Source organism: Cucumis melo, chromosome 11 (genome assembly GCF_025177605.1).
Source record: "Cucumis melo cultivar AY chromosome 11, USDA_Cmelo_AY_1.0, whole genome shotgun sequence".
In the NCBI taxonomy this organism is placed as follows: Eukaryota; Viridiplantae; Streptophyta; class Magnoliopsida; order Cucurbitales; family Cucurbitaceae; genus Cucumis; species Cucumis melo.
Window position 1 is genome coordinate 12,338,236 of NC_066867.1, and position 25,132 is coordinate 12,363,367.

At 37.0% G+C, this 25,132-nt stretch overlaps 2 protein-coding genes across 2 annotated transcripts in view; both read left to right on the top strand.

Moving 5' to 3' along the window:
* The window catches only part of LOC127144046 (uncharacterized), a 45,381-nt gene extending 37,120 nt beyond the window's left edge, over positions 1 to 8,261 (top strand). The window contains exons 2-3 of the mRNA XM_051079593.1: positions 1,371 to 2,640; positions 8,027 to 8,261. Of these exons, the coding sequence (XP_050935550.1) occupies positions 1,458 to 2,640; positions 8,027 to 8,076 (1,233 nt within the window). The 5' untranslated portion in view covers positions 1,371 to 1,457 and the 3' untranslated portion in view covers positions 8,077 to 8,261. The remainder of the gene's footprint in view (positions 1 to 1,370; positions 2,641 to 8,026) is intronic.
* A 97-nt stretch (positions 8,262 to 8,358) lies between these two features.
* On the top strand, positions 8,359 to 12,276 carry LOC103496016 (transcription activator GLK1-like). Its single transcript, XM_008457732.3, has 6 exons — positions 8,359 to 9,456; positions 9,551 to 9,691; positions 9,858 to 10,223; positions 10,365 to 10,421; positions 11,591 to 11,707; positions 11,803 to 12,276. The coding sequence occupies exons 1-6, from the start codon at positions 8,938 to 8,940 to the stop codon at positions 11,953 to 11,955; spliced, it is 1,353 nt and encodes a 450-aa protein (XP_008455954.2). The 5' UTR covers positions 8,359 to 8,937; the 3' UTR covers positions 11,956 to 12,276.
* Positions 12,277 to 25,132: the final 12,856 nt, after the last annotated feature.

A 25,132-nucleotide genomic window follows, 5' to 3' on the forward strand; every position in this document is an offset into this window, starting at 1 on the left:
TAATTATTGTGGCATTTTCCCAGTAAGACTCCCTGGTCCGGACGTAAATTAAATTATTTTAGGACTAAGTTAAGTTATTTTTCCTAAGGGCGTCTTGGACCGAGTGACCGGTGCGGCGAGAGACTCTCTTCAGTAGGGACTCATCCACTGCAACCTTTTCTGGGGTAAGTTATTTCAACGTAGTCTTAACCGTTAATCGTTGGTGACCTAATTACGGACTTTGGCGTTATTAAATATTTAGGATCCCGTTGCTTGGAAAGCACACGTGTCTTGCGGTTAGGACTCGTCGGGTGAATCTCCAGGTAAGAGATTCTACTACTAGTTTCATGTTTGAAGTATGAGACTGTGTATGCCCTATGTTGCATATTGAGGATTTGACAGTATGATGCCTGAAATAAACGCTAGTATGATGCAAATGACGATATAGTTGTGCTAAAGCCTGTTATGTGTGGCAAGATCTATTGTGGTTACGACGAATGTCGGGACGGAGAGTGTAGAAATGATTTATGTGACATGTTATATGCTGATGCCATGTGTATGTTTACTGCAATTAGGGTACCTGTTAGCTTGATTTCTGTTAGAGTCGTACCTGCATGGGTGTCCTTCGGGATCACCACCTATTGAGGACTGTGTGGTCCGACGGGACGCCAGTCTAGCATGATATAGACATGACTCGAGTGACTCGACGGGGTCCTCGCATCCCGACTGTCCTAGGTGTCCCCGGGCACCGAAGACCAGAGTTACGTTCCTACGGGAGCGCATGATTGCACGTGTTCGGGAACGTGCCAGAGATTGGGTACCAGTTATCAGGACTCTAACAGGAAGTTAACAGGCACCTAGTGGGACTAGTAGTGGGTCCCTTACTGAGTATTTTTATACTCATTCTCTCCATTTTATGTTTTCAGGTAGAGGACGAGGCAAGGGCAAGGGCAAGCTGGCGAGCGACCCGAAGTGAGACCGAGGAGGGCCATAGGGACTACCGCTTCCGCTTATTTCTTATTTCAGATTTTAGCATTTGAGTTTGAGTACTTTTTATTTTTCACTATCTTTTATGTAGATAGGGCCCGAGTAGGATTTCAGAACGTTTTTACATTTTTGCATGACTACCTTGTTTATGCTTTTATAAATGAATTTCTTGAACCGTATGCTTTTAATAAAATTTTATGACTTAAACCACTTGTTCTATATTGAGTAATGACTTCGATTCAGTATAAGGAGTTGGGTCGTTACAGTTGGTATCAGAGCACAGTGTTTTAGGTTCTGTAGACTGACCTACGATGTAAGTCATTTTTGTTTGGTTTTACTTCACCCTATGGCTATACGGTCCTTCGGCACTCGCCAGGTATGTCTAAAGCCTTGCTAATGTTAAGATTACAATTTTGCCTGAATAGTCTAAGACCTAGATATAGGGTGTTAAGTTCTTGTGGTGAAAAGTTTGTTGGTGAATTTTAGGGAGAATGCCGCCACGTAGGGGTACACGCCGAGGAGGTGGTAGGGGAGGCAGAGGAGCCGGTCGTGGCCAGCCGGAGGCGCCACCTGCTGCACCGGCAGTCGACCCAAATGCACCGGTCACCCAGGCGGATCTCGCCGCGATGGAGCGGCGCTATCAGGACATGCTGCAAGCTGCTTTGGCGCCTTTCCTAGCCGCCCAGCAGAACCAGGCCGCCCCTGCTCAGGCCCAAGCCGTTGTTCCTCCAGCCCCTGAGGAAGCTCCACCAGTACCAGTTCAACTGTCGGCCGAGGCGAAACACTTACGGGACTTTAGGAAGTATAATCCTAAGACCTTTGACGGATCTATGGACAACCCCACAAAGGCCCAAATGTGGTTGACGTCCATAGAGACTATTTTCCGGTACATGAAGTGCCCAGAAGACCAGAAGGTGCAGTGTGCAGTCTTCTTCTTGGAGGACCGAGGCACCGCCTGGTGGGAGACCGCTGAGAGAATGCTGGGGGGCGATGTCAATAAGATAACTTGGGAGCAGTTCAAGGAGAACTTCTATGCTAAGTTCTTCTCTGCCAATGTGAAGCACGCCAAGCTGCAAGAGTTCCTAAACTTGGAGCAAGGCGACATGACGGTGGAGCAGTACGACGCCGAGTTCGATATGCTGTCCCGCTTTGCTCCCGATATGGTAAGGGATGAGGCTGCCAGGACGGAGAAATTCGTTAGAGGACTCAGGCTAGACATTCAGGGCATTGTCAGAGCTCTCCGCCCAGCCACGCATGCTGATGCACTACGTATAGCACTGGATTTGAGCCTGCCTGAGAGAGCCGATTCGTCTAAGGCTGCCGGCAGAGGGTCAGCCTTGGGACAGAAGAGAAAGGTTGAGACGCAGCCTGACGTAGCACCGCAGCGAACACTGAGGTCAGGAGGTGTCTTCCAGAGACACCGACGGGAGCTTGCAGCAGCCGGGAGGACTCTGAGAGAGCTACCCGCTTGTACTACCTGCGGGAGAGTCCACGGAGGTCGTTGTTTGGCTGGAAGTGGAGTCTGTTTCAGATGTAGACAGCCGGGGCATACTGCTGATGTGTGTCCTCGGAAACCCTTTGAGACGACACCGCCCCAGCCTTCTGCGGCCCAGCAGGGGAGAGTTTTCGCCACTACCCGGCAGGAGGCCGAGCGAGCTGGCACAGTGGTGACAGGTACGCTCCCAATTTTGGGGCATTATGCTTTTGTGCTATTTGACTCTGGGTCATCCCACTCGTTTATATCCTCAGTTTTCGTTCAACATGTGGGTTTGGAGGTAGAACCCTTGGGTAGTGTTTTGTCGGTTTCTACTCCATCTGGGGAGGTCCTGTTATCCAAAGAACAAATAAAGGCATGTCGGGTAGAGATAGCGAATCGTATGTTAGACGTGACCTTGCTAGTGTTAGACATGCAGGATTTTGATGTGATACTAGGCATGGATTGGCTATCAGCCAACCATGCAAATATAGACTGTTATGGCAAGGAAGTTGTCTTCAACCCTCCCTCCGAGGCTAGTTTCAAATTCAGGGGGGCAGGCATGGTATGTATACCCAAGGTCATCTCAGCCATGAAGGCTAGTAAACTACTCAGCCAGGGTACTTGGGGTATTTTGGCAAGCGTAGTGGATGTGAGAGAGCCGGAAGTTTCCCTATCTTCCGAACCAGTGGTAAGAGAGTACCCCGACGTTTTCCCAGACGAACTCCCAGGACTTCCGCCGCCCAGAGAAGTAGACTTCGCCATCGAGTTAGAGCCGGGCACTGCCCCTATCTCGAGGGCCCCTTACAGAATGGCTCCAGCCGAACTAAAGGAGTTGAAGGTCCAGTTACAGGAGTTGCTGGACAAAGGCTTCATCCGGCCCAGTGTGTCGCCTTGGGGAGCCCCAGTATTGTTCGTGAAGAAGAAGGATGGGTCGATGCGCCTTTGTATTGACTATCGAGAGCTGAACAAGGTGACAGTCAAAAACCGCTATCCCTTGCCCAAGATTGATGACTTGTTCGATCAGTTGCAGGGAGCCACTGTCTTTTCCAAGATCGACCTGCGATCAGGCTATCACCAGTTGAGAATTAGGGATGGTGACATTCCCAAGACGGCCTTTCGATCGAGGTACGGACATTATGAGTTCGTGGTGATGTCTTTCGGCTTGACTAACGCTCCTGCAGTGTTCATGGATTTGATGAACAGGGTGCTTAAGGAATTTCTAGACTCGTTCGTCATAGTCTTCATTGACGACATCCTGATTTACTCGAAAACCGAGGCTGAGCACGAGGAGCACTTGCACCAGGTGTTGGAGACTCTTCGAGCCAACAAGTTGTATGCCAAGTTCTCCAAGTGTGAATTCTGGTTAAGGAAGGTGACGTTTCTTGGCCACGTGGTTTCCAGTGAGGGAGTTTCAGTAGATCCCGCAAAGATTGAAGCGGTGACCAACTGGACCCGACCGTCCACGGTTAGTGAAATTCGAAGTTTTCTGGGCTTGGCAGGTTACTACAGGAGGTTCGTGGAAGACTTCTCACGTATAGCCAGCCCGTTGACCCAGTTGACCAAGAAGGGAACCCCTTTTGTCTGGAGCCCAGCTTGCGAGAGGAGCTTTCAGGAGCTCAAACAGAAGCTAGTGACTGCACCGGTCCTGACAGTGCCCGATGGTTCGGGAAACTTTGTAATCTATAGTGACGCCTCCAAGAAGGGACTAGGTTGTGTCCTGATGCAGCAAGGTAAGGTAGTTGCTTATGCCTCCCGCCAGTTGAAGGTTCATGAGCAGAACTACCCTACCCACGACTTGGAGTTGGCAGCTGTAATCTTTGCACTGAAGATATGGAGGCACTACCTGTACGGTGAGAAGATTCAGATTTACACCGACCATAAGAGCCTGAAGTATTTCTTCACTCAGAAGGAGTTGAATATGAGGCAGAGGAGGTGGCTCGAGCTGGTGAAAGACTACGACTGCGAGATCCTTTACCACCCAGGTAAAGCAAATGTAGTGGCTGACGCGCTGAGTAGGAAGGTTGCACATTCAGCAGCGCTAATCACCAAGCAGGCCCCCTTACTCAGGGATTTTGAGAGAGCCGAGATTGCAGTCTCAGTGGGTGAGGTTACCGCACAGTTGGCTCAGTTGTCAGTTCAGCCAACCTTGAGGCAAAAGATCATCGCTGCTCAATGGAATGATCCTTACTTGGCCGAGAAGCTTCGTATGGTGGAGACAGGGCAAGGTGAAGACTTCTCCATATCCGCTGACGATGGCCTTATGTTTGAGGGACGCTTGTGTGTACCGGAAGACAGCGCAGTTAAGACGGAGCTTTTGACCGAGGCTCACAGTTCCCCGTTTACCATGCACCCTGGAAGTACGAAGATGTATCAGGACTTAAGGAGTGTCTATTGGTGGAGGGGCATGAAGAGGGATGTGGCAGACTTTGTCAGTAGATGCTTGGTGTGCCAGCAGGTGAAGGCACCTAGGCAGCATCCAGCAGGGTTGCTGCAACCCCTGAGTGTGCCAGGGTGGAAGTGGGAGAGTGTGTCGATGGATTTTATTACGGGACTGCCCAAGACCCTAAAGGGCTACACGGTGATCTGGGTTGTGGTCGACAGACTCACGAAGTCGGCCCATTTCGTGCCAGGAAAATCCACTTACACTGCCAGTAAGTGGGGGCAGTTATACATGACAGAGATTGTGAGACTACATGGAGTACCCGTATCCATCATTTCAGACAGAGACGCTCGTTTCACATCGAAGTTCTGGAAGGGACTTCAACTTGCCTTAGGTACGAGGCTGGACTTCAGCACGGCATTCCACCCCCAGACCGATGGTCAGACAGAGAGATTGAACCAGATTTTGGAAGATATGCTGCGGGCCTGCGTGCTAGAGTTTTCAGGAAGTTGGGACTCCCGTCTGCATCTGATGGAGTTTGCCTATAACAACAGCTACCAGGCTACCATCGGTATGGCACCGTTCGAGGCTCTGTATGGCAAGTGCTGTAGATCCCCGGTCTGCTGGGGCGAGGTTGGAGAGCAGAGGATGCTAGGCCCCGAGTTAGTGCAGACTACCAACGCAGCCATACAGAAGATCCGAGCTCGTATGCTGACAGCACAGAGCAGACAGAAGAGTTATGCTGATGTACGACGTAAGGATCTCGAGTTCGAAGTAGGAGATATGGTCTTTCTGAAGGTTGCACCCATGAAGGGTGTTCTGAGGTTCGCGAAGAAGGGGAAGCTGAGTCCACGCTTCGTAGGGCCGTTCGAGATACTGGAGCGGATTGGCCCCGTGGCTTATCGCTTGGCGCTACCCCCATCCCTTGCTGCAGTGCACGACGTATTTCATATCTCCATGCTGAGGAAATATGTCGCAGACCCAACACACGTGGTGGACTTCGAGCCACTACAGTTTAGCGAGAACTTGAGCTACGAGGAGCAGCCTGTCGAGGTCTTGGCAAGGGAGGTTAAGAAGCTTCGCAGTCGAGAAATTCCACTGGTCAAGATCCTTTGGCAGAACCATGGAGTGGAAGAGGCCACATGGGAGAAAGAAGAGGACATGAGGGCCCAGTACCCCGAGCTGTTCGAGGATTAGAACTTTCGAGGACGAAAGTTTTTTTAGGAGGGAAGATTGTAACGCCCAGCTTTTCTTTTCGTTTTTCTTTTATTTTATTTATTTTTTTTATTTCTTTTGTCTTGCTGGAATTAATAGGGGGAAACCCTTATTAAACTAAGGTTGGAATTTATTCTATTTTTTTATTTATTAAAGGAGGATTTAATCAATTAATTAGTAGCAACTAATTTATAAGCTTGGGAAGGGTCAAGGGTGTTTCATTGAAGAGAGAGAGAAGAGAGATACTTTTGGAAATAAATAATAAAATAATAGAAAGGAAATTAGTTTCTCTCTTATTTAAAGAGCCTTGGAACCCGTGCTAATTTAATTCAAAAAAAAAAAAGAGAGAAGAAAAGAGAAGGAGAGGAAACCCTAACTCCCAACCACGCCGCCGCCGCCGCCTGTCGTCCGCCTCAGGCCGCCGCGCCAGTCTCCCAGCCGTCGAGGGTCGGTTCACGCCAAGCCGCCGCACGCCGAGCAAACCGAAGCCACGCAGCCGTAAGCCGACGCCCTCGCCGAATCGAAGCCCCGAGCCGCGACGTCTCAGTCGGGAGTCGAAGCCGCAGCCGTGCCGCTCGTCTGCCGGGAAGCGGAAAAGCCGAAGCCGTCTCCCTCAGCCAGCCGTAGTACCGCGCCGCTTCTGAAAGCCGAAGCCGGAACGCGCCGCGCCGCTTCGATCGGAGGAGGATAGCCCAGCCACGCCGCACCGCTGAGATCCGACGCAGCGCAGCCGGATCGTTCGTCAGCCAGCCGCCGCGCCGACGGGAATCCAGCAGCTAAGCCTCGCGCGCCGCCAGCCGTCGAACCCGAACCCGGAGCCGCTCCGCATCCGCGCGCCCTAACCCGAAGCCGATTCCGCGTGCGAGCCGCGTCCGCGTGCGAGCCGCGTTCGCGTGTGAAGCCGCGCCGCGCGCTTCTGCGTAGCCGAGCCGCGTCTCCCCCTGTTGCAAGCCGAGCCGCACGCGTGAACCCCTGTGTCAAAGCCGAGCCGCGCCTGCGCCAAGCCGAGCCGGTCCCTGTCATCTTCCAGCCGAGCCGCCAAGACCAATTTGGCTCCATCCACCTACATTTTGGTAACTTAATTAATTATTGTGGCATTTTCCCAGTAAGACTCCCTGGTCCGGACGTAAATTAAATTATTTTAGGACTAAGTTAAGTTATTTTTCCTAAGGGCGTCTTGGACCGAGTGACCGGTGCGGCGAGAGACTCTCTTCAGTAGGGACTCATCCACTGCAACCTTTTCTGGGGTAAGTTATTTCAACGTAGTCTTAACCGTTAATCGTTGGTGACCTAATTACGGACTTTGGCGTTATTAAATATTTAGGATCCCGTTGCTTGGAAAGCACACGTGTCTTGCGGTTAGGACTCGTCGGGTGAATCTCCAGGTAAGAGATTCTACTACTAGTTTCATGTTTGAAGTATGAGACTGTGTATGCCCTATGTTGCATATTGAGGATTTGACAGTATGATGCCTGAAATAAACGCTAGTATGATGCAAATGACGATATAGTTGTGCTAAAGCCTGTTATGTGTGGCAAGATCTATTGTGGTTACGACGAATGTCGGGACGGAGAGTGTAGAAATGATTTATGTGACATGTTATATGCTGATGCCATGTGTATGTTTACTGCAATTAGGGTACCTGTTAGCTTGATTTCTGTTAGAGTCGTACCTGCATGGGTGTCCTTCGGGATCACCACCTATTGAGGACTGTGTGGTCCGACGGGACGCCAGTCTAGCATGATATAGACATGACTCGAGTGACTCGACGGGGTCCTCGCATCCCGACTGTCCTAGGTGTCCCCGGGCACCGAAGACCAGAGTTACGTTCCTACGGGAGCGCATGATTGCACGTGTTCGGGAACGTGCCAGAGATTGGGTACCAGTTATCAGGACTCTAACAGGAAGTTAACAGGCACCTAGTGGGACTAGTAGTGGGTCCCTTACTGAGTATTTTTATACTCATTCTCTCCATTTTATGTTTTCAGGTAGAGGACGAGGCAAGGGCAAGGGCAAGCTGGCGAGCGACCCGAAGTGAGACCGAGGAGGGCCATAGGGACTACCGCTTCCGCTTATTTCTTATTTCAGATTTTAGCATTTGAGTTTGAGTACTTTTTATTTTTCACTATCTTTTATGTAGATAGGGCCCGAGTAGGATTTCAGAACGTTTTTACATTTTTGCATGACTACCTTGTTTATGCTTTTATAAATGAATTTCTTGAACCGTATGCTTTTAATAAAATTTTATGACTTAAACCACTTGTTCTATATTGAGTAATGACTTCGATTCAGTATAAGGAGTTGGGTCGTTACAGTTTGCCCACATGATAACATCGCTTTCTTGTTTCACTGTACAACAGATATATACATTATATGATTCTATGTCAATCAACTTCCCTATTCCAATCCTCTCTGACATCCTTTCTTCCTCATTCAAAGCTTTTTGGCGATACAATTATTTAGTTCACAAGCAAACACTTCCTCCCAAAAAAAAAAAAAAAATTCAAAAAAAGGGCATCCACAAGCAAGAGTTTTTCAAAGGGGCAAAAGAAAAAAAAAAAAATTGTTGAAACAGAACAAAAACGTTAAAACAAAATCTCTGACATTGCTAGAGATCTAAAATACTCAAGTTGTGGCCAAGATCCAAAGCCCTTTACATACCTCTCTTCTCTTCTCTTCTCTTTTCCGTCTAAATTAAACAAACACAACCCTTCAGTCAATTCTTCTAATTCACACCAATTAGAAGAAGAAGAAAAGTTCCTTTTTTGATCAATAATCTTCTTCCACGCATCCACATAGAACCAAGATACCCAATTGAATCCTTTTGTAAATTGTATGCGAAGTTTCAAACTTTAGGGCTTTTTTTTAGAAGGGGAAAAATAGGGTTTAGAAATTTGTAATGCTTGCCTTGTCACCTATTAGAAGTGGCAACAAAGATGAGAAACAAGGAGAAATGGAGAGGTTTTCGATTGGAGGTGATGATTTTCCCGATTTTGATGATGATAGAAATTTGCTTGATAGCATCAACTTTGATGATCTTTTTGTGGGAATCAACGATGGAGATGTGTTGCCTGATTTGGAGATGGACCCTGAACTCCTCGCTGAATTCTCCGTTAGCGGCGGTGAGGAATCGGAAGTCAACGCATCAGTTTCTTTAGAAAAATTCGACGACAATACATTAAAGATTATCGGTAATAAAGACAACGACGACGATGAAGATCAGAAAGATTTGGATTCTAGATCTTCTAGTCAAGTGGTGGATCAAGAGATTTTGAGTAAACGAGATGATGAATTGGCCACACCAACAAATATTATTGAAGCAAACCCTTTGGTGAAAGATAGTGGCGATAAAAGTATTAAACCCCAAAAGGCATCTTCGTCTCAATCCAAAAATTCTCAAGGCAAGAGAAAAGTTAAGGTAATAATATAATATTCTAAGATGAGGGTTTCTTTTCATTAGCCAAAAAGTTTCGAATTTTGAAGTTTTTTTTTTTTTTTTTTTGTTGGTGTAGGTTGATTGGACACCAGAGCTGCACCGGCGGTTTGTACAAGCCGTTGAACAATTGGGAGTGGATAAGGCAGTTCCTTCTAGAATATTGGAGCTTATGGGAATTGAGTGTCTCACTCGCCATAACGTTGCTAGCCATCTTCAAGTAATTTAATTTAACTGCTCTCTCTTTCAATTGGGAATTTAATAATTCATCAACTGAAAATTAGAAATTAGATTTTTTTTTTTTTTTTTAAATTTGGTAGGTTGTCATTAGGTTGTAATAATAAATGAATTTCGTTTGGTCATATGTTCGTGTCTGCTATTTGCAGAAATATAGGTCGCATCGGAAACATTTGTTGGCACGTGAAGCGGAGGCGGCGAGTTGGAGCCAAAGGCGGCAGATGTACGGAGGCGGTGGAGGTGGAGGAGGAAAGAGAGAGGTGAGTTCATGGGGTGCACCGCCCACCATGGGATTTCCGCCCATGACTCCCATGCACCCTCATTTTAGGCCTTTACACGTGTGGGGTCATCCTCCTGCTATGGATCAATCTCTTTTGCACGTGTGGCCTAAGCACCTCCCTCATTCACCATCTCCTCCGCCGCCTCCACCTACTCCTCCGCCATCCTCATGGCCACACGCCGCCGCTCCTCCTCCTCCCCCTGACCCTTCCTACTGGCACCACCACCACCAACGGGTATAATATTTCTATTTCTTTTAAAAAAAAAACCCTCATTGTTATTTTTTGTAATATTTTTTCTCTCACTCACGAGATGTACAAGCTCTTTTTTTCATTTGTGTTTGTTTTTTTTTTTTTTTGTGTGTTGTGTTGTTGTAGGTTCCAAATGGTTTAACCTCAGGAACGCCATGCTTCCCACAGCCAATACCAACCACGGTAATTTCTGTGTTCTGACTCCTGCTTTCTTTGGAGCTTTTCTATCTGTCTCTATGCATTTACAAACATTCGATTCCATTTAGAACATTAATCCACTAACCAACTGGGATATAATCGTTTCATAATTCTTAATTTTTATGTGGGTTTCATTTGTTTTCGTTTACTTTTGTTTTACTTAATGAATAAGTTTATGAAATCCCATCCATCTTTTTCCAAGTTATATATCTCAATCTATTATGATATATATCATAAATCAAAGGTTAGAGGTTTTAATTTCACACATATCTATCTATATATATTATGGAGAGGAAGCTAATGAGGTAGGAGAATGGACACTGAATAATTAGAGTTGAATTATTACATGAATTTATAGGGTTCATTCAATACTAACTATTTGGTTTTCTAGTTTTTATTTCGAAAACGGTGTTTTTTGTCACAAATTATTTATAATAGTTTTCATATTTCCAAAAAGAAAAAAAATCTCTCAAGTTCATACCCTAAATTTGTTGAAAGTGTTGACAAGCAACTTACTCTAAAATCCATTCTAAATCTCACAAGCTTCAAACAGAAGGAACTTCTTAGAAAACTCAAGAACACATAAGACAACAATAATTGTTCTCTAGGAATTAGAAATTCATGTATTGACAATGAATCTAAAAATGTATTATACATATACATTATATTATATATCTAGCTACTTTAATTTCTTAACCCAAATACAAAAGCATCTTAAAAACTCTATTCTTATAGAAAATTTAGCCAATTGTACGATTTTAAGAATGTAACATTTAGCTAACTATCTTAAGTTTATTAAAATTAAACTTGATCAATATTGAATCAGTTTTGGTTACTAGAAGCGGATTCTTGTCATGTGTTAGTACATGTTAAGTTAATTTGATTTCTCGTACTGTCCTTTTTTTTTTTTAGTATTAAGAAAGTGTGTGTGTGTGTATACTTATACCATGTTGAATGAAGATATAATTGTCAATTGAGTTCGATTGAACTGAAACGGTCTAAAAGGGAAAAGAAATAATGAATTTGTTGGTAAGGATATTTATAACTAAGAAAAGAAAGAGAATGGCAGTAGAAATCAAATAATGGTTTCTTTAGAGCAAGTCCTAAACTATAGAAGGTAAAAGAAATAATTATATATATATTTTTGGATGCAGAGATTTGGTGGGGCAAGTTTCTCGGTAATCCCACCGCCTCATCCGATGTACAAAGCCGCTGAGCCCACAACGAGCGTAGGCCGTTCTCCCACTCACCCTCCCCTCGACTCTTATCCCGTAAGTCTTTTTGAATAATTAATTATTAATTTGAATTTGAATACATACATATATATTATATTGTAATTATTTTAAACGGTGGATATACATGACAGTCGAAAGAGAGTATAGACTCAGCAATTGGAGATGTTTTAGCGAAGCCATGGCTACCACTTCCTCTTGGATTAAAGCCTCCCTCTCTAGACAGTGTTAAAGTTGAACTCCAAAAACAGGGAATTCCAAAAATACCCCCCACTTGTGCTGCTTAATCATCACTAATCTCAATTCTCAACTAGCTGTGAGAGCTGGACAAAAGCTCTTTCCATTAATTTGACGACATTTCTCAATGGTTGCTGCTACCTGTTGCATGCCCTGCATTTTGCAAATATGATCATCCTCTTTTTAAATGGAAACTACTTCTCCTATTCTCCCCCACTTTGCTTATTATTATTATTGTATCTTGTATTAACATTATTAGCCAGAGAAAAAACACTTTCTTTTTCTTCTTTTTTGTGGGTTTCCCGGTGTAATAATAATTATAATTCCAACACTAATAACCAATAAAATTAATAATCAGACTTTTTCCCCAACTTTCTTATTTCTCACTGAGCTGTTTGAGAGGTTGGGTTAAGAAGTTAATTCTTACCGTTTCAATTCAAATAGTTTGTATTGGTAGGTATATTATTTTAATTTGAATTATAATAATATATGTTTGGGATAGTTTAAGAAAAAATAGTAAGCAATGGAACAAATAATAAAAAAATTAAAATAGTAAAGACGATAGTAAATTTTGGTTTTAAAATAATGTTGATCATATTTAAATATTAGATAATATAAAATAATATCTAATGTAGTATAGTTAGGGGATAGTTTTTGAAAAATCTTAAACAATTACGGATATCTTATTTGTTCTGCTTTTATAGATTATCATCTAAATCTAATCTTAAGAAAAAGTTAATATAAGACTTTGATTAAATTTCCAAATAAAAGATGATGGAGAAAGAAAACGAACCATTATAATTTCATCCTACTTCTAAATATTTAAGAAGTTAGAGAAGGCAACTATATTTTTAAAAGAAATGCATTTTTCTCAAAAGTATAATTTACTAAAGATTAACAAAACAAAGTGAATGCTTGTAGAAATTAAATTATTATTAGATGAGATGGGAGAATAATTAATGTGATTAATTAGTAGTTTTACACAATTTAATACCTAGGGGAAAAGATTACGAAAGGAACATTTATTTATTTTGTAGTTAATTAGAGGAGATATAAATGAATCTTGAAATTGTATCGTGCGCGACACCTACACACATACACACATTTCAAAAAAGGATAACATAGGAAAGATAAATTTAAGAAATATTGTTAATTATCTTTTATTTTTTTAGTTTAACATAATATATGTGGTAGAATTTTGACATATCTTAATTCAGGCCGATATATACTTATATCTTAGTTGAAGCTAAGGTGTACATATATATATAGACACACACACACACACACACACACACACATATATATATATATATATATATATATATATATATATATATATATATATATATATATATATATATATATATATATATATACACATACACATATATATAGACACATACATATATATATATAGACATCATATATATACATACATATATATATATATATATATTTCTTTACTAGCTAATTTGTTATTAAATTATATAAGTCTACAAGTCAATTAGCTATTAGCTAGACCAACATCATAATGTAATTAGTGTTGGAATAAATGGTTATAATTATTTGTGTTTTTTCATGAACGGATGTATCATGAATGGATGCATCACTTCATGAAACCGATAACTATTTGTGTTTCTTCATGAATGAATGCATTACTTTATGAAAAGTGTTATAGAAAAAAGGACATGACTTTTCCACAAATAAGTCTATAAATAGGTTCTTTTTCATTTGGTTGAAGAAGAGGAAGATTTTCATTATCATTTGTCTTCTTCCAAAATCTATTTTCTTTCCATTATCCACAATCTTCACGTTTGGTAGATCCACAAAGTTTTGTTCGCTGATCTTCTAGATGAGGTGCTACTCTCAGAAGAAAGGTAATCTGTTCTATCCTAGAAGACAATTACTCTAAAACCTCAAGTGCTAGGGTGAGTAAATTTGTCTTAAGGAGACAACGTAAATTCCTTAGACTCAAATCTATATATATATATATATATATATATATATATATATATATATATATATATATATATATATATATATATATATATATGTTTTCCTGTTTTGTTGTATCGATAATTTTTCATAACAATTAGGGGTAAAAGACTTTAAGTTTAAATATGTATTGTCAAATAAATCTATACAATGATTAGTATAGGCTTTGAGTTTAATGATAATTCTACAAACAATAAGTAAGATAGAATTTTATATAATATATGAAAGTACGTAAATTAAAATATATACTGATATATATCTGGAAAGTACTTTTTGAACAAGGTATATGGTCACTTAAATTTATTTTTTTAAATTATGGAAGTAATAAATTGAAGTATCCTTAGAAGTTATACCAATGTTAATTACATGTATAGCGTACACACCATTTTCCGAGAAGGAGAAAACGAACAAAAACAGATAAATTGACAAAACATAAAACAAAAGAATGTTTTTGAATGGTTCAAGCAATGGCCTATATCTTTGCTTCAAAGGTTGGTAAGGTCGGTTTCATCAGTATATTTTATTATTTTCCCCCTTAATTAGGCTTAATATTTCCACCAGTACTCTATATCTTTATCTGTTTTTTTAAACTAAAACTAGAAGTTTTTCAAAAATATGTTTTTTTATTTTTAGATTTTGAATTAGAATTGAAGTTTTTTCTAGAAATTATAATTGACAATTTAAAAGAAAAAAATAAGTAAATTTTTAGGATATAGAGAACTAAAAAGAAAATTACTATCCAACACAAATGATAGACAAGATGAAAAACGAACCTATCCTAAGTCTGGGAGCGTTTTAACAATTTAGCTTATTTTTAAATATCAAACGAATCCATTACTCTGATAAATATCATATTTTTAAATTTTAACTACTATCTAAAAAAGTTGTGAAAGATATTCAAATCACTTACATCAAGTTGCTGTACTAAAAAATAAGTAGTTTACTTTAAACCAAAACAAAGTATCAATTACCTGTCTTATTTTAAAATTAAACAGGAAAAATAAGGACAAATACTTATCAGAGTAATGAAGAATATATAAACACTAAACTTATGAAGCCATGATTAAATTATTGGATGTTCAATATTTGTGAGAAAGATGGGTAGACCCATGACAAGTCAAGAACTTGTAGTTAATAAATGAAGTTTTTGAGGTAGAAGAAAAAGAAAATAAAAAGCATTAAATTAGAGTAAGTTGAGAGAGAGAGACATAGCCCTAGCCCACTTGTAAGTGTTTTGTAGCTTTCAGCAAACTCACACACTAAACTCAGATTGCTCCTTCATGAGCCCCACCCTCTATGATATTTTGCTTTTCATCATTATTATTTTTGCACTCTCACCCCCATCTTTTCCTAGTTTCAATTTCCCCCTATCTCACTAAAATCTTTAGATGGTTAAACTACAAGTTTAACTTTTAACCAGAAGTGTTCTATTAGTCAAAATTTTAAAAATCGATCTTGATGAAAATGTATAGATTATTATAAATATTATTAATATTTTAGTCTTTTTTTTTTACCATGGATTAGGGTTTTTAGTGAGAGGCTATTTATAAAAAGTTTTGAGAATTCAATCAAATTATATTCATAAAAAATTGATATATAAACGTTCTCATAAACTCTCTTAAATACTACTGTCATGTAGAGAAGATTTACAAAAGAAGAATATTTCCAACTATGGCAAAGACATAATCGAAAATAAAGAAATAAAAACTTAGGATATGAGCATGAATCTCTCTTGATTGAATGTGGTGTCTTCCGATTTTAGACCAAGAATTTATTATAGTATAAGATATTTGATCAAAAGACAATGTGTGATAATCCAATACTTAGAGTTGACATATTTACTTAGAGTATTAGTGATTGAGAATTAGGGGTTCACAGATTCAAAGGATTTTAAATTCAAATTTGCTAAAGTTCATATCATCTTAACTTAGTTGTAATTTCTACCTAGTTTACTATTGGTTTTTTTTTTAAAAAAAGAATAATTTATAATCATTTTTACTAAATTTTGAAAATAGGTTTATCGTCTTTTTTGTATTTTTTTTTTCTGAAAACTATCATTATTGTTTAACCAATCTTGGTAAAAAAAAAAAAAAATTTAACAACTAACATTTATATTTACTTAAATTACATATATTAAGATTATATTGAACAAACTTAAAACTTAAAATTTACGAAGCAAAATTGTATTTAAAAAGAAATCGAGTAATGCAACATAATGCACTACTCATTATTTATGTTGATATTGATATTTATCAATATATTCGTTGACAAATTCCTAAAATTGAAATCTGGATGACGTAGTAAAAAGAAGAGCGTTGTAAATTAACCTCCTCAACTAGTTAATAAATTTGTAAAAACTTCAAAGTATGCTGCTTGCACTACAACGTAGTATGAATGACAAGATTATTAGATCATTTGTACAGGAAACAGAGGACAACTTTAACAAATGCATTGGATTTAGAGATGTGTCACACACGAGGGATTTTATTTATCGATTTGCAAGTGGGGGGTCGTTTTGTCGATAAGGAGTGTCGCGGAGCTCTTTGCTTCATCCTCGTAACTAGAGTGTAGTGTCATAGCATTATGAGAGTGTAATGGTATTCCATACATGTGTCTTTTATCTGTCAAAGTTTGAAGTGTCATGACGACTCTCCAAATGGCAGGCTTTTGTCTTTAAACGGTAGGTGCAGTTGCACGCTGGTTAGGGACATCATCGGCCATTTCTCACCCTTCTTTCATAGTTAATGCTTTCAAGCTCCAATGTGATCTATTTTTGTCTTGTTTCAATTTCGATGGTCTGTTCTACTTGCTAGCTAGTTGTTTGATTCATAAAATTTGATATCAATCCCGAATTAATCTTGGAATATTAGCAAATTTTCAATGCTAACATGATTGAGACACTCGATGTCGATATCGACATAAATATTATAATTCTTGTGCTTACATCTTTTCAATTGTTATCTCCAGATCAAGTCATGCGTGCGTATATTATATTCACAAGCAGAGGATGTTGGGGGAGTAGATAACGTAAAATCCAAGTTTTAAATGTATGATATATGGGGATGGAATTAGGATGGAGCCGTCCTAGACGGAATGGAATTGGTGTTGTAGACTCCTTTGTTCTTCTTATCTTTAACTTAGCATTACCTGTAGTTAGTGTACTAGTACTGTTGTTTCATTTTGATTTGATTAATTTCGATGTCTACTTGTACTTTTAAAATTATATTTTATTTATTTAGATAAAACACTTTTGAGTTCCCTTCCGACCAGGTCAGTGAACAGAGAAAGTCACATAAGTCCAACAATCTATCTTTCAACAATGAAAATGTTTATTAAAATGGGTCCACCCCTCACTCAGTCTCTTCCATAAATTATCGCCTTTTCTTTCCACCTTCTATTGTTTCTTTGTTTTTCTTTTGTTCTCCCATATCCTTACATCAAATATATTCACACTTCCTTTGAATCATCTCCCCCTCTTTTAGCAGCATCTGCTTCTTTCAACATATTTCAACTCACATTGTGAATATATCGACGTTTTGATTGTCATGACAATCCAGAAGTCTTTCATTCAAAAGTGTTATTGTTTCTAATTTTGTGTTGCTTTTAGTATTAGTTACATCATACAAAAATTCTCCAGTCCTTTAAAGTAGAGTCTCTTGATCATGTTTTCAGACTTTAAAAAGCTTTAAACTCATAGTTTGAACTTTAAATTTGTTCAAACAAAATATCCTTGGAAGTGTTTTGTTTTCTTTTCTTTTCATAACTAGAAAAAAATTGAAAATAGGCTTATCTGTGACATTGTTCGCACAAGATTTCGAGAGAGATGTAATTCGAAAAATTGAACCTTGTATATTGATTTATGGTGAAGTAGATATAATCTCTAATATTTACTCCTTTGATATTTTCTCTCAAATTTAAATTAATTAAAACTTAGAACTTTTTTTTTTTCTATCTTCGTGTTCAAATCAATTTGAGGTTCAATTTTCTAGAATTTAAGGAAGGTTTAATATTCCAAGTCTTCAAACTTTCAGAAGACGGTAATTTCGGTGTTGATAAGAACTTTCACGTCTTGAGAGCTTTTAGAAGTTTGAATATTCAATTCTTCAAGGCTAGCTTCAATTCTTCCTTCAACTAAAAGATCCCTCGAAAAGGTGTCTATTTATAGAGAATTTTCATGGATTTTAGATAGGTCTAGGCAAATTTACTTGTTCGGCTTGGGCTTGGGCCCATTTACGTGTTGGCTAGGCTTGGACTTGGGTCCATATGTTGGTTGGACTTGGGCCTATTATCTTCTTCGGTCTATTTTTTTTATATGGGGCTTGAATTTGAATTGATATAAGAAAACTTAATTATCAAATGCAATCAAATTATAATTATCCCATTTTTTTGAGATTCGTGCACAGTATGAGTGGGTGAATCCCGAAAAAGATAAGTTGAAATGAATGTACAATTTGATTCTTCTACTTTGATGAGATTTTAGCCCAAAACTTTTTTTTATCTGAAATTTTGTTTGCTTGACGCATTTTACCCCAAGTAAACAAAAGATGAATTTTGATTCTTTACCCTCTTGTTCGAGAGTGGACTTTAATTTGAACTAAAGTAGAATTTATGCTCAACTTTAATTGTAAATTGAATTTTGAGTAGCGTCCTAAATTCTAACATTTTTTTTCAAAGTTGAAATATATTCAACTTTTCACGCAAATTTGAAATATAATTTTGAATTTATTGTTTTGTTTACTTCTACTTTGATTTGGAGTAGAATTTTGACCTTTTGAAATTTCTCATTGCCTTTGATATTGATTTGATGAAGCTTGGAGCATGTCCATAATTTGACTTGAGGCAACGCTTGATAATGCCAAGGTTTTGACATTGAAATAAAATTTGGTTGAAACCTTGAACTTTGGTTTAAAATTTGAAATATGGTTTCAATTATCTTACAACAAAGTTAGAGAATGTCATTTTTTTTTTCTTTGAAAAGTGTCACTGATCTTTAATAATAATAATAAAAAAAATCAATCCAACTATTAGTCAGGCTTTCAATTAAACTCTCATTTAATTTTTTTTTTATCTTGAACTTGGAGCACAAATATCCAATTTAATTCAGTCCCTTTTTTTTTGTTTGAATCAGGAATCTGAACTTTCCCTTATCTATTGAATACGCGTACATAAAAGATTTGGAATTCCAATATAAAATTAAAACAAGCTTTCAGGAATAAAGAATGGGATTCAAAAGTGAATTTTGATAAATTTTGGGATTGTTTTTTTAGATTATTTAAACAACTACTTTAAAAGATTTGTCAACAAATTTACGTTGGAATTCATGTCGTAAAACTCGTAGTTTGTAATCATATTTTATTCAATAAAGTTGTTATTGAGAAATTATTAGTGAAATTGAAGAATATAATCTTAAATCCAATAAACTAAGGTCTCAAGGCTATTTTGAGTAAACTTGAACTTTATGTAGAAATATAAACGTGGGTCAAGTTCGAGTATGTAGCCTAAATAGTCTGTATAGAAATAAAAGTTGGGCACCTTATTTTGTGGACACTATGGATGCGGCCTATTCTATTGTTACTACAAACGATGTGATCTTGAATTTTTCATGTAGAGATATGAAAGTGGGAGCATCCTATTTAAAGAGTTTACATAAGACATGAAATAGTTACTTTTATGTTATAACGTTGTTTACTGTTAAAACTTATTATTTCGATTATCGATGACTTAAGTAATTTAATCTTAATCCTTAGCTAACTATAAACTTATGTTCATACGAAATTATCCTGAGGTCTGCATAGGTAGGTGCAGCTTATCAACGTTTGCCTAATAAGCCTCCTATTTTAGGAGTAAGACCGGGTGGATAGCTGGTGACAGGCGGTACATGACGAAATTTACTTCTACCCACTTTAGGGTTAGTAGATAGGTTGTTTCCTTAAAGACTGAATCCAAATCTTGAACAAGGGGCCACACCCTCTCATTGGTCCGAGAGAAATTACATTTATAGGTTGGACCTTAAACCAATTGTTCAATAATGGATTAGTGGGATTTAAGGAGCAAGATGTAGTCTCATGGGTAAAACTGTAGTTTGACCTTGACGAGGTTACAACAACTTGTGAATGATTAATTTACTAATCATGGTTATATCAAATGGATAAAATATATCTATAGTGAGGGGAGTGCAACTACGGGACTTTAATGGAATGACCAATTAGTTATCAAATGTTGATTAGCTTGGTTTAAAAGATTTTAGTCAATTAATCTCTGATTGTTGAAGCCCATGATATATAAGTCCATTAGGTTCCCTTGCTAGCTCATATGAAATAAACTTAAAACAGTATAATGGAATGAGTTGAATTGTTTGGTGAAGAGAGAGAAACTAACAAGTATATGTGATATAGCTGACGATTATCAAATTAGAGAAAAAGCTTAATATTTAAATATTAAAAATATGAATGTGGATTCATACATGGAAGCTCGAAAATGATGGAAATAGTAAAAGTTGTAAAAAGTCAAAACGTTGACTTCTAACTTTGAAAAGTCATACTTTGACCATCGATATATATTCAAATGAGATTTGAATCTTTAGAAAATGAATACAGGTTCATGCTCGAGATATCAAAGTTAGTCAAGACATACAAAATGGTAAATTTTTAAAAATGGTGACTTTTGACCAAATGACCATTTTGCTTTTTGATCAAAGTTAGTGAGAAAATCCAACCTTTTTGTTGGATAATTCCACTAATTCTGGCTAGGTATTTCCTTTTGATAAAGACAAAAAGTCCACTAAAGAAAGTGGATTTTGAGTTGTTGGGTTTTGATATTGCATGGACATGCAATTTTGCATGTAATTTTCTTATAAATAGGGTTTTTAAATACACTTCATTGTTTGAATTTTTTGGTTCTCTTAATAAATCAGATTTCTGTGTCTTCATCCTCACTTATTTATAAAAATAATAATAAAAAAAGGACAAATTCTACAAAGACCCATTTCCTCTTTTTGTTTTTTTTTTTTGGGTAATTATAAAATGTAGCAATTTTTAGAATCATTATTAAGTATGTAGCAATATTTTTTAAAAATTGCAAATATAGCAAAATCTATCGGTGATAGAGTTCTATCATTGATAGAATCTTAAGGTTTATCAGTGATAGACCAACATTTGTTACATGGTCTATCAGTGATAGACTTCTATCATAGATAGATTTTGACAGATTTTGCTATATTTGCAATTTTTTTAAAATTTTGCTATATACTTTATTATTTTGAATATAATTGCTATATTTGCAACTATCTTTTTTTTTTTAATTTCCATCTCTTTCACTCTCCCGTTTCCTTTATTCAATGGGTTCCATAACCTGGTTTTAAGTCCGGAGGTTAGAAGGTCAGTCTTAGTGGTGGTTTAGGCAACAATCGGAGCTTCAGATGTAAGTATCCTAAAAACCCTAATTTCAAATTAATTTAAAGTTAAAAACTATGCATGTTAATCTTGGTAATTAGAGTAAAATTTAGATCTGATTTCCATTATGCATGTCTAAAATCTACCATGTGGTATCAAAGCGTGCTTAATTTTACTCAATTACAAATGGTGGGTGTCAACTTAATTGATAAATTATGATCAAAAACTAAAATGGATTAGTGGTTTTGACAACTAAATTAAGCTTAGCTTTCATTCAATTATTGTAATTGGTCTGGGTTGTATGGCTTAAATAATATTATTGAGGGTCTGTAATTTATAGGATTTTAACTCAAATGGCCTAATTTGTCTTATGATATTACACAATGGGCCTAATTTCCTCATATATTCCATAAAAGTCCTAAATTGGCTACTTTTTTCACAAAAGACTGGGCCAATTTACTAAAAGACCCATACTTATTTTATGTAAACAAAACAAAAAAAAATTTTGAAAATGGAAGGAAAGCGAGACGTTAATAGTGTGAAAGGGGGGAAATCAATGCTGTAAGGAAAGCGCACTTCATCCGGGAAAAACTACCATCGTTCTCTCATTGTTCGTATTCTGTAGACCTTCACCGTCAACCATTGTTCACATTAGGGATTTCATCTTCAGCAAGTCCGTCATCCGGGTGTAAGTGTTCTTCCATCACTGTGTTTAGAAGCAATCTTCCATTACGGTGAGTGTATTTGATACTTCTTATATGAAATAAAAGAGGGTATATTTACCATCAAATCGCATTTCTTTACGGTCTTTAACAATCTTCTCCATACTATTTTGTTTAGAAAATGAGACTGTGGAAGCATATAGGGTCTAAGTGTTGATTTTCTGTTTAAAACACAAATTAAGTAATGCAATTTGTATATATTTCCTATTTAAACCACCACTTTGAAGTCTGTAGATATTCAAGTGTTGAATTTCTGTTTAAACTATCACTTTAAAGTGTTGATTCTCTGTTTAAACCACAAATTAAGTAACGCATGTTGTATTTATTTTCTTCTGATGTTTATATTCTTAAAAATCAAATGAAATAGAAAACATTAAGTGTTTGGCTAAGATAAAGTTGTATTGTATCATAATCTGTTGTTTATATTGTATCATAATATGTATATGCAGTTGAAAAAAATGGTTCATAGAAGCAAAAGATGCCTAGGATTAGGGTTGAAACATATTAAATCAAACAAGGATGATCCAATTGTGATCAAGGATAATACAAAGGTATATTTCTTAGTTTTTGAATGTGTATTTTAAATGGTATAAATCGTTAAACAAAAATATAATATGTATATATATGGTAGGAGGAAGTAAGATATGAAGAACCAGTTCAATACGAACCACTGCAAACTATATATCCAGAAGATTATGAACAAGAGTTAAGAGGACCTATAGGTACAAAGATTATGGTGTACCAGGATCAGAAGTTTGTGAAACTGAATGTGGACTTTGAAACACCGGAAGCAAAAATGGCAACACATGACAAAGAAAAATAGTCAAAATCCGTAAGTTTATTTTATATTTGCTGATGCTTTTATTATATTTGTTTGTAGATGAATGAAGGAGAAACATCATATGATGTATCACTTAACTTTTCATCGGAGTTCGATGAGGTCTATTTATGATCTATATGAATTGAAAATGATTTATTCTACAAATGATATTATGCTTTCTGTATGAATGGAAATTGTACGTTAATGATATTTTATTATCTACATGTCAATTTACCAATTGCTAAAAGGAGATTGTTCGAACGTGTGTTGAAGGGGAAAGGGAAGGCCACTGAAATTGAAAATGTACGTGTGATGTAAACCTTAGTTGTATTTATTTATAAGAAACCAACGTTGCATTAATATAACCTTTTTATTGTTTATATGAAATGTAGGTATCTAAGAAGGGAAAGTTAGAAAAAGTTGTCAAAGGAAAGGAAGAGAATAAGAATAATAGTAAGAAGCTAAAAAAAAGTGATAAGAAACAAGAACTGAAAAACAAGAAACAAAAAATGTGAAAAAAGAAGAAAGGAAATCAAATAAAAAGATATATATATATATATATTTGTATACAGTAAAGTGGACTTCTTTTTCACTGACAAATGTTCTTATAATTTAAAATGTATATTACTAATATTCTTTTAGAAATTGATTGTGGAGAAAAAAAGGTGAAAAAAACCACTGTGATAAGTGATGATTATGAGGTACTGATTAAGTTATTGAATTATATTTAGTGTCATGTAATTTAATTGTATATATTAAGTATATATAGAATGATATTCTCCTACAAATTATGTTTGCAAGATATACCATTGATCCTGAAAAGAAGTCAATGGTTAAGGGTGTAGAAATTAAACATCTATGCAAGACTCGATATGATTAGAAATGTAAAAAAAACTAAATACGAAGAATTAGAAGTTTTTAGAAATACGTCTTTTGGTAGTTTTCTAGACATAAAATTCTCAAAATTCCGGAGTCAACTTCTATACCACATCATCAGACGTCAATGTACATTGACAAAGAACAATGGATTGTGGTTTAACTTCGAAGAAACTATAGCCAAATTTGGCATTAGGGAATTCAAGGCAATAACTAGTATGAATTGTGGTCCCTTGCTAACAGTAGATACTTCTAAGGTAAAGGAAATTTTTTTGTCCAAGTACTTCAAGAATGAAGATTCTATATCGAGGTCAAATGTCTCATTTTTATTTAATGACTTTGAAAAACTAAAGGAGGAAGATAAAATCAAAATGGCAAAGATATACTTCCTAGAGAATTTCCTCTTTAGAAAACAATTCACAACTGGTATTTATTTGGAACGCATCAAATTTGTGGATGGTGAAAAACAATTTGATGCGTATCCATGGCGTATAATGTGTTAATAGATTCTATAAAAAAATCTATAAAAAAATCTATAAAAAACCCTTTTGCCTTAGTTGTTGGAATCTTTGGATTTGCTTACTCTCTTTTAGTATGGGTGTATAAAGCATCCTACTGTTGCTTGGTCCTTCAATATTTTGTACCCAAAGAATTGATCACAACAAGATATGCATGCTGAACTGGGTAGTTGACAGCCACCCAGAATAGAAAGAACTTGCAGAAAGAAACTTTGACCACGAACAGATTTGATGCGAACTGCATATTTTATACCTATTGTTAATATTATATATGTATATGCATATAGTATAAACTCATATTTAAATGTCATTTCTGAAGCAGTTCCAATACAAGGCCATATTTCTTTAGGATGATTTCGTGGAACGAAGCACGTTGGCTCTGAAATTCTTTATAGAACATATGTTCATTAACGGTAATTTTGGACAAACTAAAACTAACGTAATTGTTCGATTCATTGAAAAAACCATAGAAGTAAACTGCAATTTTGGCCATCCTGCCAAAACATATTAGAAATATATGTCACGACAATTTTATGTTGTAGTTAAGTAGGGGTAAATATATACTAAACCATAGAAAAAACATATGATTTGTTACGTTTACTGAATGTCAAAATATATGTATTATTGTAAATAAGAAGGGGTATATATCTAAAAAATAACATCACACTGATCATATTCGTCAATGTGTGTCACATTATGTATATTGTTGTAAATATGAAGGGGTATATATTTACAAAATTACAGAACACAAATAACTACTGTATCTCAATTTATATGCATTACTGTACAAATGATGAGGTATATATGAACTAATTCACATAATAGCCAATTGATATTCCTTGGGGACTATATGTAAAAATATATGCATTGTGATATATATGAAGTGGTATATGTCTAAAATAAAT